General features: G+C 50.3%; 1 protein-coding gene across 1 annotated transcript in view; it reads left to right on the forward strand.

Moving 5' to 3' along the window:
* The window catches only part of RANGAP1 (Ran GTPase activating protein 1), a 537,507-nt gene that overhangs the window by 102,318 nt on the left and 421,888 nt on the right, over positions 1–13,301 (forward strand). Inside the window, exons 4-5 of the mRNA XM_086963527.1 lie at positions 1,478–1,537; positions 1,773–1,952. Coding sequence (XP_086819653.1) covers positions 1,478–1,537; positions 1,773–1,952 — 240 coding nt within the window. The remainder of the gene's footprint in view (positions 1–1,477; positions 1,538–1,772; positions 1,953–13,301) is intronic.

A 13,301-nucleotide genomic window follows, 5' to 3' on the forward strand; every position in this document is an offset into this window, starting at 1 on the left:
GTGGTTGAGTAAGTCCGTAGATTGATCGGCTGAGGACTCCGGAACTCCAATTACGCGAACTTTATTGCGCCTAGCGCGACTTTCAAAATCCTCAAGCCGGCGGGCAAATTGGTCACTCGAGGTCCGAAGAGTCCGGATCTCAGTCTGGAGGTCGGAGACATCCGTGGTGAGACTGGCTGTTTTGAGATCCAACGACTTGACTCTCTGTTAGTTTTGGCCAAGTCCGCCCTAATCAAGCTTACATCCACCGCCACCGTGTCGATCTTGGCCGCCAAGGTCTCATATTGTTGGCCCATCGACGATTGTATACTCGCAATGGCGCCCATCACGTCTCGAAGAGTTGGTTCCTCCGACTCCGGGGGGCCACCACCAAGGTCCTCCGGGGTTTTGCCCGTCCCGCTAGGTGAGCCCCTGCTGCGCGGCTATCTGTCAATAATGGTGGTCTGAGTGTTGCCACCGCGAGTCGCATTCTTGAGGGACCACTTGTCACTATCAGGCTTGCCCGCCATGGTGGGCTGCGTGCCCCTCAGAGGCTTTTGGGACCTGCTGTAAATGGCTCCCCTCAAGGAAAAACAAAGAGAGACTGAAGTGAAGGGCGCCGATGAGGAGCAGTCAAGCGAGTGCGCTCCCAGGCCAGCTTGTTCACCAGACAGCCGCCTCCCAACCTTCTTAGCCAGGAAAAGCGAAACCGAAAGTAGACCCCGGGTGTTCGTCCCCTTCCACACGCCGTTGTTGTTCAACTACTTTCGGGGTGCTCCGGATGCCCAAGTCCCGGGATGAGCCACGATGTGGGCCTTCAAGCTTCAGGAAGGAGTAATTCGGGCGTCCGGCATCCGATTAAAAGTCTGAAAAAGGCCTTTCAGATCAGGAGAGTCTCGGCTACTAGAACCCGTCGTCAGAAACAGGATTAGTGCCAGGATATACGGTGGAGGCGGCGAGGGTTTCGAGAGCTCACAGCTCATGCGACCATCTTGGATGCGCGCTAAGCTCCTCCTCCTGATTCCCAATTTGTTAATGATTCCTGGCTACCAGAAACTTTCAGTGGGGCAGATTTTTCGTACTGCATACGATATGGAATGCATACAAGTTGCTTTACCTTTACCATGAATTCTTACTCTTGTTTACAATCTTGCAATATTTGTCACTCACTCTGAGATCCTCATGACATGGCATATTCTGATTGAGCATCTGGAAACAACTGCTGTGTCAGAGTCCCAAAAGTTACTCTGCTCTAGGATTTGGTTATGCAGTTTAAAGTCCGTATAAATTAACTCCATAACACAAGATGGCCACCTATTTTATAAAACATGTTAGACACATTTTTTGAGATGCATAATAATAGTGAAATTTTTAACAGCTTGTTCGATCTCTGAAAATCCTTAGCACAGCCATTGCTATAGTGTTAACATTTTTGGTGAGAGTGTGCAGTTAGCTGTGCGTAGCTGTAAACTCAGTCGCTTGCTTTTGTTTTTTCTAGAAATGCTTCTGGAGCGACATGTTCACGGGCAGGCTCCGAGCAGAGATCCCTCCAGCACTGGTGAGTGCAGATTTCTTCGAATAAGAACTTATACTTCTGAGGTTTGTTTGCATCGTCTTATGTTCTGTCGGTCTTTAAAGAAGTTCTTTCTTCTATATTTGTCATTTATCACATGTTCGTCTTTTTTGGGAAGAGCTACCTTTTCCCTTTGTATGTTTGTGAGAAGAAGTAAAATTGGCAGGCTAATGTCTGTTGAATTTGTAGAACCTAACCACTTTGCCTCATATCTTTACAGATCTCCCTAGGTGACGCCCTCATCACGGCCCGAGCTCAGCTGGTAGAGCTGGACCTAAGTGACAACGCCTTTGGGCCTGATGGCGTTCGTGGCTTTGAAGCACTTCTGAAAAGCCCTACCTGCTTTACTCTTCAAGAACTGAAACTGAACAACTGCGGCATGGGCATTGGAGGTGGCAAGGTCAGACAATAGGGTGTGGCATCTCTGGGCTGCGTTTGGAACGGGAGCTTTTCATATTTCGCAGTGGGGCAGATTTGGTATTTGGTTGGAATGGTGAGACCATAGGATATAGTGGAGAGTTCGACAAACATCGGAGTACAGAGTGGGGTGGTACATGTCCAGAGCATTTTGCATGAACCCTAGTGCGTGAAATTGATGCAGCAGTGACTTTGAAGAGGTACGACAAGTAAGAGAAAACAGCTGGATTTCTTGCGTCGTAGACATAAGCTTTTGCAGGGTTGTGGCTACTCAAGCTTTTATGCTGCCTGTGGTGTGCATGACCTCCAAAATATGGAAGGACACCTTTAGCTGATTCTATGAAAACTTTTTCCAAACTTTTGTTGGAGTGGTTTCTCTAGCGTTGGGCTTCTGTAGCCTTAGTCTTGTTGGATAATTTGGATCATGTGTATCATAATCTACATTACACAATTTCATACACATGTGGAAGCCCTAACCATGTTCAGGCTATTGGTAAGTTTTTGAAATTTATACCACAACATTGGATCTTACATAGTCACAGCTTAAATGATTACCTTTTGTCAGCCTGGTAACTATCAGTTGTTAGTGTAAACAAAGCAGTATTCCTAAACAGCCACTTGCATTGTAAATACATTGAGAAACAGCCATGGGCTACAAGTAGCCCACCCACCTCATTTTATTACTCAAACTCTAGCCAATAATATTTAGGGGCCCTGAGTTTCAGCACTCCTCAGAGGCACCAACTGTCCAAATTTCTTTCTACCATATACTAAGAAGCAACATGAAATACTTTGTGCTTTGCTCGTTGTTTTTTTGGATTGTCCTTTAAAAAAAAAACGTTTTGTTTATTTTCATTCTGATAACACAGTAAAACAATCTGGAGCATAAACATGCAGTACAGTCCAGCACACCATTGTCAGAAACATCTTGAATTATTACAAAGTCACAAATATGCATTTTTATAACACCTGAGACCCAACTTCCTTTATTCATTCCTGGGCCATCAGACCTCCTCTGAGTCACTGTCCTCTCGGTCCGATGGTGGATCACAAATCTCACCTCTGTACGTATTCCACGCCCCCCATTTTTTATTCCACTTTTTAGAGCAACCTCTGCTACTGAACACCGCCCTCTCAGCTATCATGGCTGCATCCATATCTTTACCCCATGCTGCTAGGGTAGGCCCCTCTACTCCTCCCCATTTTTGTGCTACATTCCTCTTGGCAACCATCATGCCCAATGTAACCCAACTTTGCCCAGAGCATGTGAGGTAGTTTGGCTCCCACATGTTTAACAAACAGTGCCTGGGCTCAGGAAGCAGCGAGACCCCCCTCTTCCTGAGAGATTGTTCTCAGCACTTGCGTCTAATACTCCGCTATTCTGGGACAATCCCATATGGTGTGATAAAAGGTCCCTTCTCCACAGCCTCTCAGGCAGTAAGGATGCTCCACCCTTCCTATCTTATGCAAGGTGTGCCTAGTTTAGTAGGAGCGGTGTAAAATGCGTAACTGCACCAACCTAAGTCGTGAGGGTATATCCACATCCCTTGGGGATGCCAAGGCTTCCTGACACTCTGAATCGTCAATTTCACCAATATCGGGGCCCATTTATCCCTTAGCGGTCCAGTCTGGTCAGGCAGGTTGTTTACACGTTTGCAGTAGATTAGAGAGGTTGCCTTCTTTGGCATGTAATCAGTTAACAATCTATCCTCCATAGGGGATGCCTCTGGGACTTCTGAACCAGTCGGCAATGCCGTCATCGGAGCATTTTGTATCTGTGTGTACCTGAACAGTTCTGAGGAAGCCAATTTGTATTGCTGCCGTAAACTCTTAAAGAAATCCACTTCCCCCTTCTGCCACATATCTTCGACCGTTGATATCCCAATGTCGTCCCAACGGTCGAATCCCTTACTATGTCTGAGTTTTCCTAGCCGTTTCGTATCCCACAGCGGAGTGTGCTGGGTTATTACCCCCCGCCACCCTAATCTTGCCTGAGCCGTATGCCACAATCCAAGGGTATGACGCAGTGGTTCAAACAGTGCCACTGCCAATGTTTTATCATAAAGGGGAGGCAACATATTCCTCACGCCTAATTGCGCTCTATCCGCCTGAAATGCCAGGTCTGATTGTGGGAGATGTACCCATTGATTAATCACTTCCAGTTGTGCTGCCCAATTATAAAGTTGTACATCAGGAAGCGCTATTCCACCACCATACCAACCGCGCACTAGCTTGGCCTGGCCAATACGTGCCGGTTTATTGCCCCACAGCAGATTAGAGACCTGTGCTGCAATAGCTTTGAAACAGGAGGATGTATGGAAACCGAGATAGGGCCATCATTTTAAAAAGTGCTGCCTTCCCCAGCAAGGTCAGCGGTAGTGTTTCCCAGTGATGTATGTCTCTTTTGAGACGATCTAGCGGTGGCTACAGATTCTTATTGTAGAATTCTCCTGAGTCAGCTGTGATGTAGACCCCTAAGTATTTGAACGTATGGTCCACCATTTTAAGCGGGCAATTGTCAGGAAGATGCGTTGGCGGGCCGTGCAGCACGTACATGATGGACTTAGACCAGTTAAGGGCGCACCCGATGCCCGACCATAAGCCGTGCAGATATCTAGAAGACTGATTATGGAGCTCCTAGGGGAGGTCAAATATAACAGGATATCGTCGACGTACAGAAAGATTCGATCTTCCCAAGTATCTGTCCATTTGAGGCCTTGTATCATTGGATCCCAGCGTATCCATGCCGCCAGTAGTTCTAGTACCAGCGCGAACAGTAGCGGCGACAAAGGGCAACCCTGGCGCGTGCCTCTTTGCTAAGGGAAAGTCATCAGAGATGTGGCCATTAGCGGTTAGCGGTAACCTGCTCCATTGGTTTGGTGTAGAGCAGTTGAACCCACGAACAGAACTTTGGACGAACCCTAAATGGCGCAGTGCTGCGAAGAGAAAGGGCCAATGGACCATGTCGAACGCCATATGTGCATCCAGTGATAGCACCACCGCCGGTTCCTGCACGTACACTGAGCGTGCAAGCACCCGATGCAATCTCCTTAGGTTGAGCGCTGTGTTTCTGCCAGGCATAAAGCCCGTCCTGATGTATGAGCTTTGTCAGGTGTGGCGTGAGCCTGAGAGCCAGCTGTTTCGCGAGGAATTTAGCCTCTGCATTTATGAGGGAAATAGGTCGATACAAGGCACCGATCGATATCTGCCGGTTCCCAGGTTTTAAAATAGCCACTATGGTGGCCGTGCGTTGGTCCGCCTGTAGACTTTCAGTGAACATACTCAATAGGTGGGGCAAAACGGAATTGGCCATCTTCTTATAAAATTCGATTGGTATGCCATTTGGTCCTACCGCCTTGCCCGATTGCACTGTCCTAATGGCTGCTTGTACCTCCTCCGCCGAGAGGTCGACCTCTGATTCGTGTGCTTCTTCAGGGGTCAATTGGGGCATGTCAAGGTCTTTTATAGAAGACAGTGCCTACTGATATTGCGGAGTCTGAGGAGTATACTGTCTGAAAGTGTCGTGCCAGCGTTCGTACTATTGCGCGCGGGTCCGTTGAGGTCGTCTCCCCCCCGCTAGCCCCCTATCGCTCTTCTCCCGTTTATCTAGCCACAACAGTAACTTCCCTGCCTTGTCACCGATGTCGTATATTTTGTGTCGCGTGTTCGCTAGCTGCTGTCTGGTCAGTTCAGTCAGGTGTTCTTTATGACCTTGCTGCGCGAGGTGCAAGTTGTGTGCTGTCGGGGGTTGGGTCTCTAGTGTGTTGTGCCTCTGCAATGGTAAATTCAGACTCTAGAATCTGCAATTCCAGCTGTACCTCCCGTTTGTGATCTGTGATGGAAGCTATAGCCTGTCCCCTGATGACTGTCTTAAACGCTTCCCATAGAGTGGTGGAGGAAGCAACAGACCCCACATTGTCCTGAAAGTAATGTCTCGTTGCTTTCTGGAGTTCCCTTCTGATCTTGCGTATTTAGAGATAACCAGGGCGTATCGGATAGATCCGGTGCCGTTGCTGCTGGTGACTGGTGTATCTGAGCAAACAAAACAGGTGATGGACCGAATGTGGATCAATCACACATTCATCCCAGTCAAAAGATCTGGGCCCAAATCCATCGTTTTTTTGCACTCCACACCACCCTGGGTTAGACAATGGCGATATGCAAATCCGCTCTGACCCTGTGCCCCATGGGTCCAGTCCGAACTACAAAAGCCATGTCCTTCCCAGAACGGAATCAAGCATCCGAGGACCGGACCGGTTTCGAGGTAACACCTCTCATCAGCCCGGCTAGCTTGACTCCAGTGGTGTGGAGTGCCTGGGACCCACGTTTGAGCATCCCCAGCGCAGGTGTATCTGAGCAGCAGTGGGGAATGGTAAGAGATGCCCCGTGGCCTAAGTTCTATATTGTCCACATGTTGAAGGCTACCCATCGAACCCAGGAAGTAATCTATTCTTGTGAGGCTATTATGGACACTGGAATGATATGTGAATTGACGTTCTGTGGGGTGGTGTCTCCTCCATACATCTATCAGTCCCATTGCCTCCATAAAACTCCCAAGGTGTGATGTGCCGGCTGTACCCGCCCTCAGACGGAATCTGTCCATGGAGTCGCTTGCGACCGTGTTAAAGTCTCCACCAAGAAGCAGCTCTCCCACTGGTAGCCCAAGCAAGAACGCACTTAGATCCGGGAAGGCCACTGTGTGCAATGCCGGGGGAATGTAACCCGAAACTATGTTTAAGGGCCTCCCCTACCACTGTGCGTGTATGGCAGCAAATCTCCCCGATCCTTCAGACTTGACTTCTTTTATTATCAGGGGAAACTGCTTCTTCACTAATATTCCTACCCCTCGGGAGCTAGATGTAAATTCGGAATGTATCACCATTCTATATCCCCACCTGTCCATCGCTTTGGTGGACGAGCCTGTGAAATGTGTCTCTTGCAGTAGTATCACTGCTGGGCCTTCTTTCTTAATACATTGTAAAACCAGGCCACGCTTAATCTTATCACCCAGCCCGCGCACATTCCATGTGAGCACTGAGAGGGATGGTATCATGGTGTTGGAATCTCCCGTTGTCATTCTGTGCTACGTCTCCCATTGCTATAGCTAACAGACCTATTAATGCTAGTGACTTGTTTCAAGGTTGAACGCGAGTGTGCCCCTGTGCGTGCTTGTACTGCATTACCGTCTCCATACTGAACAATAACATATATCAAATACAAAAAACTTAAAAACAGTCCCTGCCCTTTAACCGCCCTACCTGCCTCCCTGCCTTGCAGACCCAAACTGCTCGCCACCCCAATACAGCAGAGTGCTTAGAAACCCATCCCTGAAACTTTACTTGCATGGACAGGGGTGGGAAGTCCGAGGAAGACCATTCAATCCCCATGTCCCAGAGTCCTTAGTCATCAGCAATTCCAGTGCAGTCATAAAATCAAGGTGGAGTCGTTGCGGTCGTCGTGCCGAAGTGGGCTCAAAATGTTTAACAGTGGATATCCTCCCTACATGGAGGTGGTGTACCTCAGAAGAGCTCATTCTCCTGTCTCCTGTGATTGTTCGTCGTCCCCTCCATCTTGCTCAACGGCCTCCGAATCACCTTCTCTCACCAGACTTCTTCGACCCCTCTGCGCTCTTCCGGGCTTTCCCGCCGTTCGCCACCCTTCCAGCCAGTCAGTAGCCTCCTCCGGCGTATAGAAAAACCAGGTCTTTCCGTCAGTGACTACTCTGAGCTTCGCCGGGAAGAGCATGGAATATGGTAGCTCACGGGCTCTCAGTGCCTTCTTGACCTCGAAGAAATTTCTGCGATGTGCCGAGACTGCCTCTGTATAGTCAGGGAAGAATGAGATTACAGAGTTTTGCACTCGAATGGGCGGTGCCACCCTGGCCGTTTGAAGCACTAGGTTAAAATCCCCTCCCCAGAGCTTATGTGCTGTTGTATGTGTGCAGCATATTTGAGCTAGGTTAGTGTAAAAGTCTGGTGAATCGTAATTCGGTCCGTAGACATGAACTACTATGAGATCATATCCCTTCCCAGTGCATCTAGAGATCAGGAAACGGCCTTCAGGGTCTGCCCGCATCAAGGATAAGGTTAACTTCGATCTGGGGTTAACCCAGGTCAAAACACCCCTGGAATGTGTCGTAAACCCCGCTGCCGTTGTGTTACCCGTCAGGCCCCTACTAAGGAGCATTCTACTTGTGAGAGGTAAATGAGTTTCCTGTAGGAGTGCTAAGTCCACGTTCTGACGCTGTATGTAGTTTAGTACCTTTCTGATTTTACGGTGGTCGTTCAATTCCCTCCCGTTCCATGTCGGGGCTCTAAGTGTCTCGGTGTCCCCCTTAGTGTTCTCCTGACTAGCACTAGTCAAATCTGCGAGTATCTTGGCAATCTTGCAGCCTCAGCAAACATTGGTCGAATGTATGCAGTGCGTATAGGCATCGTTGCGCAGTATTCCCTTCCTCCTCCTACTTTGTGCAATAGCAAGTAACTGAACTCCTCCACCCCCCACCCACAGCAGATCCCCCCCCCCCAACCTGGCCTTGCAGAACCCAGTCCTGCCCGCGCCACCCCATTCCCAACTCAATAACTGGAACCTCAAAGGGGCATTGCGCGCCGGGACCAAGGTCGCCTAGCAGCCTGTTAGCTTCCATTTTACTCATATCACTTTTTTAGGCCCCTGTCCTCCCTCCGCCGTGCATAACCGCGAGTATTAATAGAGCATCTGTGCATTTCTGAATCCTTATCCAATAATATCTTCACAATCCCACTCCCCCTCTGCCGGCACTGTACCCGACCTCATATTTAAACGGTTTGATGAGTGACAGCGTGTTCGGCCATCAGTTTATTCGCAATTGCTGGTCAGGTGTCCGACCTCTCCCTACATCCCATTTTCCCATCATCCACTTATCTTACATTCGTTCACTATCGGTAGGTTGGCCCTTGCATTCGACTCTGTCCCCTCGCCAAGGCGTGAAGCACTAGAGAAGGGTGCCCAGTCGCCATCGGCAGGTCCTACCGTACAGTTCGGGGTGTCTGGTCATTCCTGGTCATCAAGATGGCTGCTGTCTTCGCCGTCTTCGAGCGCTCTTACATTGCCATTTCCTTGTTCCCTCGTCCAGCGTTTCATCGCTTGCTGTAGGTCTTTTGGATCTGTAAAAATATGCGAGTGGCCCTGCCGATTACCTCGTAGTTTGGCCGGGTATAGCATTGCGTAATCCAGGCCTAGTTCTCGGAGGCGCTTCTTATGTGGGATGAAGTGTTTGTGCGCCTCCTGCACTTTCGCAGTAAAGTCCGTATATAGCGATATTGCTGACCCCCTCATATTGAAGTGATGTTTTGGCTCTAGCCAGCCTTAGGGCGGTGACTCTGTCTCGGTAGTTGAGTAGTTTAGCAATAATATTGCTGGGAGGCGCTCCCGGGCGCGGTGTCCGATGTGCCCGTTCCACTACAAACATTGCGGAGAACACTCCCTACCCAAGAGTGTGGTGAGAAGCTTCTCCACAAAGAGCTCCATTGTGCCAGTCTGCGTGCTTTCCGGCAGGCCTGTTATGCGAAGATTGCTGCCTCTCGAGCGGGCTTCTAAATCCTCTGACTTGTCTTGTAGGACCTGCATTAGCCTCTCCATCTTCTTATGCGCTGTATCTAATTCTGTCTGAGCCTCTTCCACTTCCGTCATCCTTCTCTCAGCCATGTCGTGTCTCTCTGCGTGTTTGTCCAGGCGCTCCGCCATGCTGTCCATTCGTTGTCATAGCATCCATCTTAGTGCCCAGCTCAGATATGCTGGTCTGCAAGCTGTGTTCCATGGCTAGCAGCATGCTCTTGATATCTGACCCGACTGCCTGTTCCTCTCCCGGCCGCGTGACCTCCCTGCACTCCGCCGGAGGACTCTGCAGCTGCAATCTCCGCTGCGTGACGGGCAATTTACTTTGCATTTTGTCTCCTTTGCCCATCATGGGGGCCTGACTTCCGCCCAGCCCAGGACGTTCACGTATTGCGCCACGCCAGGGATGTCCGCTATGTGTCATGGCGACCCACCTCCAACCTGGCAACACCGCTGCTCTTATGCTGGGTCCGTCAGTAGCGTCTCAAGTGTGGCCGGGGATGCCCTCAGTTCGCTTTGTATATCTGCTCGCCGTTCTTGCCTGTCCGGCCTGTTAGGCTAGGTGCACCCCTCTTCGGAATCTGGCCTCTGGACTCCTCCACCGTTACGCTGCGGCAAGGGTGCCCGGCCTCTGTGTATCCTCCTCCCTGTCCCCCTGGCAGTGTATCACCTCAATTGAACTCCTGCTTGGTCCGAGTCTGTGTGCCAGCGCTGGATAATGTGCACTCCGGTTCCGCTTCAGGGTCGTCTCAGCCGGAGCGTCTATGCTCTTGAGTCGCCTTCGGGTGGCCTCGCTAGTGATCCTAGGCCCTCTCTGCTAACCTCCAAATCCGGTCAGCGATCGGAGTCTTTACTGAGGGCTCCCAGTCCCGAATGCTGTGCCACACATCGGCGGGGATCGTGAGGTGGGGGGGCTTAGCACCGCTCCCAGCTTCCCCGCAGCTCTTCTTCCGTGTGCTTCTTTCACCTACTCTTCTGCTCCCCGGGCTCGATGTTTAGGACTTTATCTGAGCAAGTGGCTGTCACACTCCGGTTCCGGGCCTCTCACCCGCACCTCTCTTGCGAGTGTGTAGCTCCTCTGAATGCGAGGGGCCCCAGGGTGTGGGCGAAGACAGAATTCTCCCTCCCCATGTGGCGGGGCCCTATCCTCACCCTCCGGCACTGTCAGGGAAGCCACGATCCGGTCTCTGGTCGCTCTCTCGGGCCTCTGAGGCGTCCGCTCCCTCTGTGGCCGCACATCGCCCGGGTCTCCGATCTACTGGTGCTCACGGCTTCTTGGCCTGCCGGCGCACAGCTCTCCTCCGCCTTTTGTTCAGGCCCCGGGTCGCCGAGCCTCCTCGATGTGGGGATCGCTGGTGCCCTGTCTGCTCACTCCGTCAGGGAGGGATATTGGGCTCGCAATAGCGCTGCTCTATTGCAGGATATTTAAGGATAGTTAGGTGTGCATGGCGGAGCCTCGGCCTCAAGCGACCATCTTGGTTGCTGGAAAGCTCCGTCTCCACTCACATCTCCTTTACGCATTTCCTCCCATACCCTTGATTCCTCGGGTTCTGAGAAAGATTCGCCAAGACCGGGCCCAAGTCATATTGATCGCCCCGGATTGGCCAAGAAGGGTGTGGTATACAGATCTTCTCCACCTCTCGTGCCCTCCGCTCAGTCTCCCTCTCAGGGCAGACCACCTCTCGTAGTTGCAGGGTCAGGTTCTACACCCCCACCTCCAGAGCTTACACCTACATGCCTGGAGATTGAACGGGGCAACCTGAATTCTTTCTCTCTCCTGTCTGATGTGGTGGACATTATACTATCGGCCTGGCCTCACTTCACCAAGTCTATCTATTCCTATAGGTGGTCCAAATGTGTCCATTGGTGTGGGGAGAAATCTATTGACCCTTTGAGGGCTTGTTTATCCAACATCCTTCAGTTTGCTCTCTCTAGCTCAGCAAGGCTTTGCTGTGGCTACTGTGAAGGGCTATTTATCTGCTTTGTCAGCGCTCCTTTGCTTGCTAGATCAGCTGACCTTGTTTAAATCACCTACTGTGTTATGATTCATTAGGGGCCTTACCAATACATTTCCGCCCACTTCATTTATTTTGCCTCAATGGGACTTCAATCTTGTCTTAACCATTCATGCTGATAGAATGCTACTCGGGACCAGGGCTGCTTTTCTGCCTAAGGTGGTAACTCCCTTCCATCTGAGGCAGTCCATTACCCTTCCTATCTTCTTAACTCCCCCTCACCCTTCCAAGGAGGAGGAGCGGCTTCACCGCTTGGACCCTAAAAGGGCAGTGAGTTTTTACCACGATAGGACTAAAGACTTTCGAGTGGATGACCAGCTCTTCGTGGGCTTCATTGGCTGCAGGAAAGGCAGAGCGGTGCACAAGTGCACACTTTACAGATGGATTGTCTTGTGCATCAAGATTTGTTACTCTTCGGCCGGTAAGAAACCTCCAGGGGGTCTAAGAGCTCCCTCCACCAGATTTAAGTCTTCTACATCTGCCTTATCTAGAGCTGTTCCTGTGGAGGACATTTGTATAGCGCCAACTTGAGCCTCCCTCCACACTTTCGCGAAGCATTACTGCTTAGACTCCGAAGTGAGGAGGGACGAACACTTTGCACGTTCTGTCCTTATGGATTTTCTGGTATAGAAGGGTGAACATCCTCCTCCGGGAGTGGGGACTGCTGTGGGAGACTATTCACAAAGTGAGGAATCCACTGGCAGATGTATCCATCAGAAGAACAAGTTACTTACCTTCGGTAACGCTTTTTCTGGTGGATACAGTATCAGCCTGTGGATTCCTCACTGACCCACCCGCCTCCCCGTTGTCTACCCTTGTATACCTACAATAGTGATAATGTGATAAAATCTATCTGTTACTGTCAAAGGAAGTGTGTTATTCTTTTTGCTTTCCTGCATTGACTTCACACTGTGTGTTAGTTTGAATATTATGTACTGTGTATACTGTAAATATATTGTTGTTGGGCTGTCTGTGTGCCTCAAAGGCATGGAAAAAGGGCGGAACGGACGTCATCACGCCGACGAGGCTCTCTTATGGCTCCAGTGATGTCAGAGGAGCCGCGTGCGGAGCCATGCTACTGTGACGTCGTCCTCGTCGGCGTGGAGAGCTACAAAAATTTCCAAATGCTGCTGGCGCAGGGGATATTCACAAGGTGAGGAATCCACAGGCAGATACTGAATCTACCAGAAAAAGCGTTACCGAAGAGAAGTAATGATGATCACCGTAAGCTCGCAGAGAAAGTCTCAGAGGGCGAAAAGGCCCTGGCAGCCCTGCAGCCACTTGCAAAAGCTAACTCATCAGCGATCCGGGACCTGCAAGACCGCATCATACACCTCGAGAATAGAGTGGAGGACTTGGAGAGGCACTTCTGTAGGAGTAATATTCGCATTCTGGGGCTTTCAAACGGAACAGACCCACTTGCCTACCTAGAGACTCGGTTCACAACTTTCACCCTAGCTTCGGACCTCACTCCCTTCTACTCCTGGCGAAGGGACACCCACCACAGGGGTGCCCTCTCCACCCCATTCTAGTCACACTCCTGCATTATGATGTAATATGTGACGTCATCAGCAGTGCATTGCGGGGTGCAAGTTATAGTTAGCTGATCTAACTATAACGGCAGAATTTCTATTGTTTTGTATATGAGTAATGTCCAACTAACTATAATGTCCCTGAAACCTAAGGTTATAGTTACTCCCAAATGAAGAAGCCCCACACAA

This window comes from Lissotriton vulgaris, chromosome 1_1 (genome assembly GCF_964263255.1).
Source record: "Lissotriton vulgaris chromosome 1_1, aLisVul1.2, whole genome shotgun sequence".
Lineage (NCBI taxonomy): Eukaryota > Metazoa > Chordata > Amphibia > Caudata > Salamandridae > Lissotriton > Lissotriton vulgaris.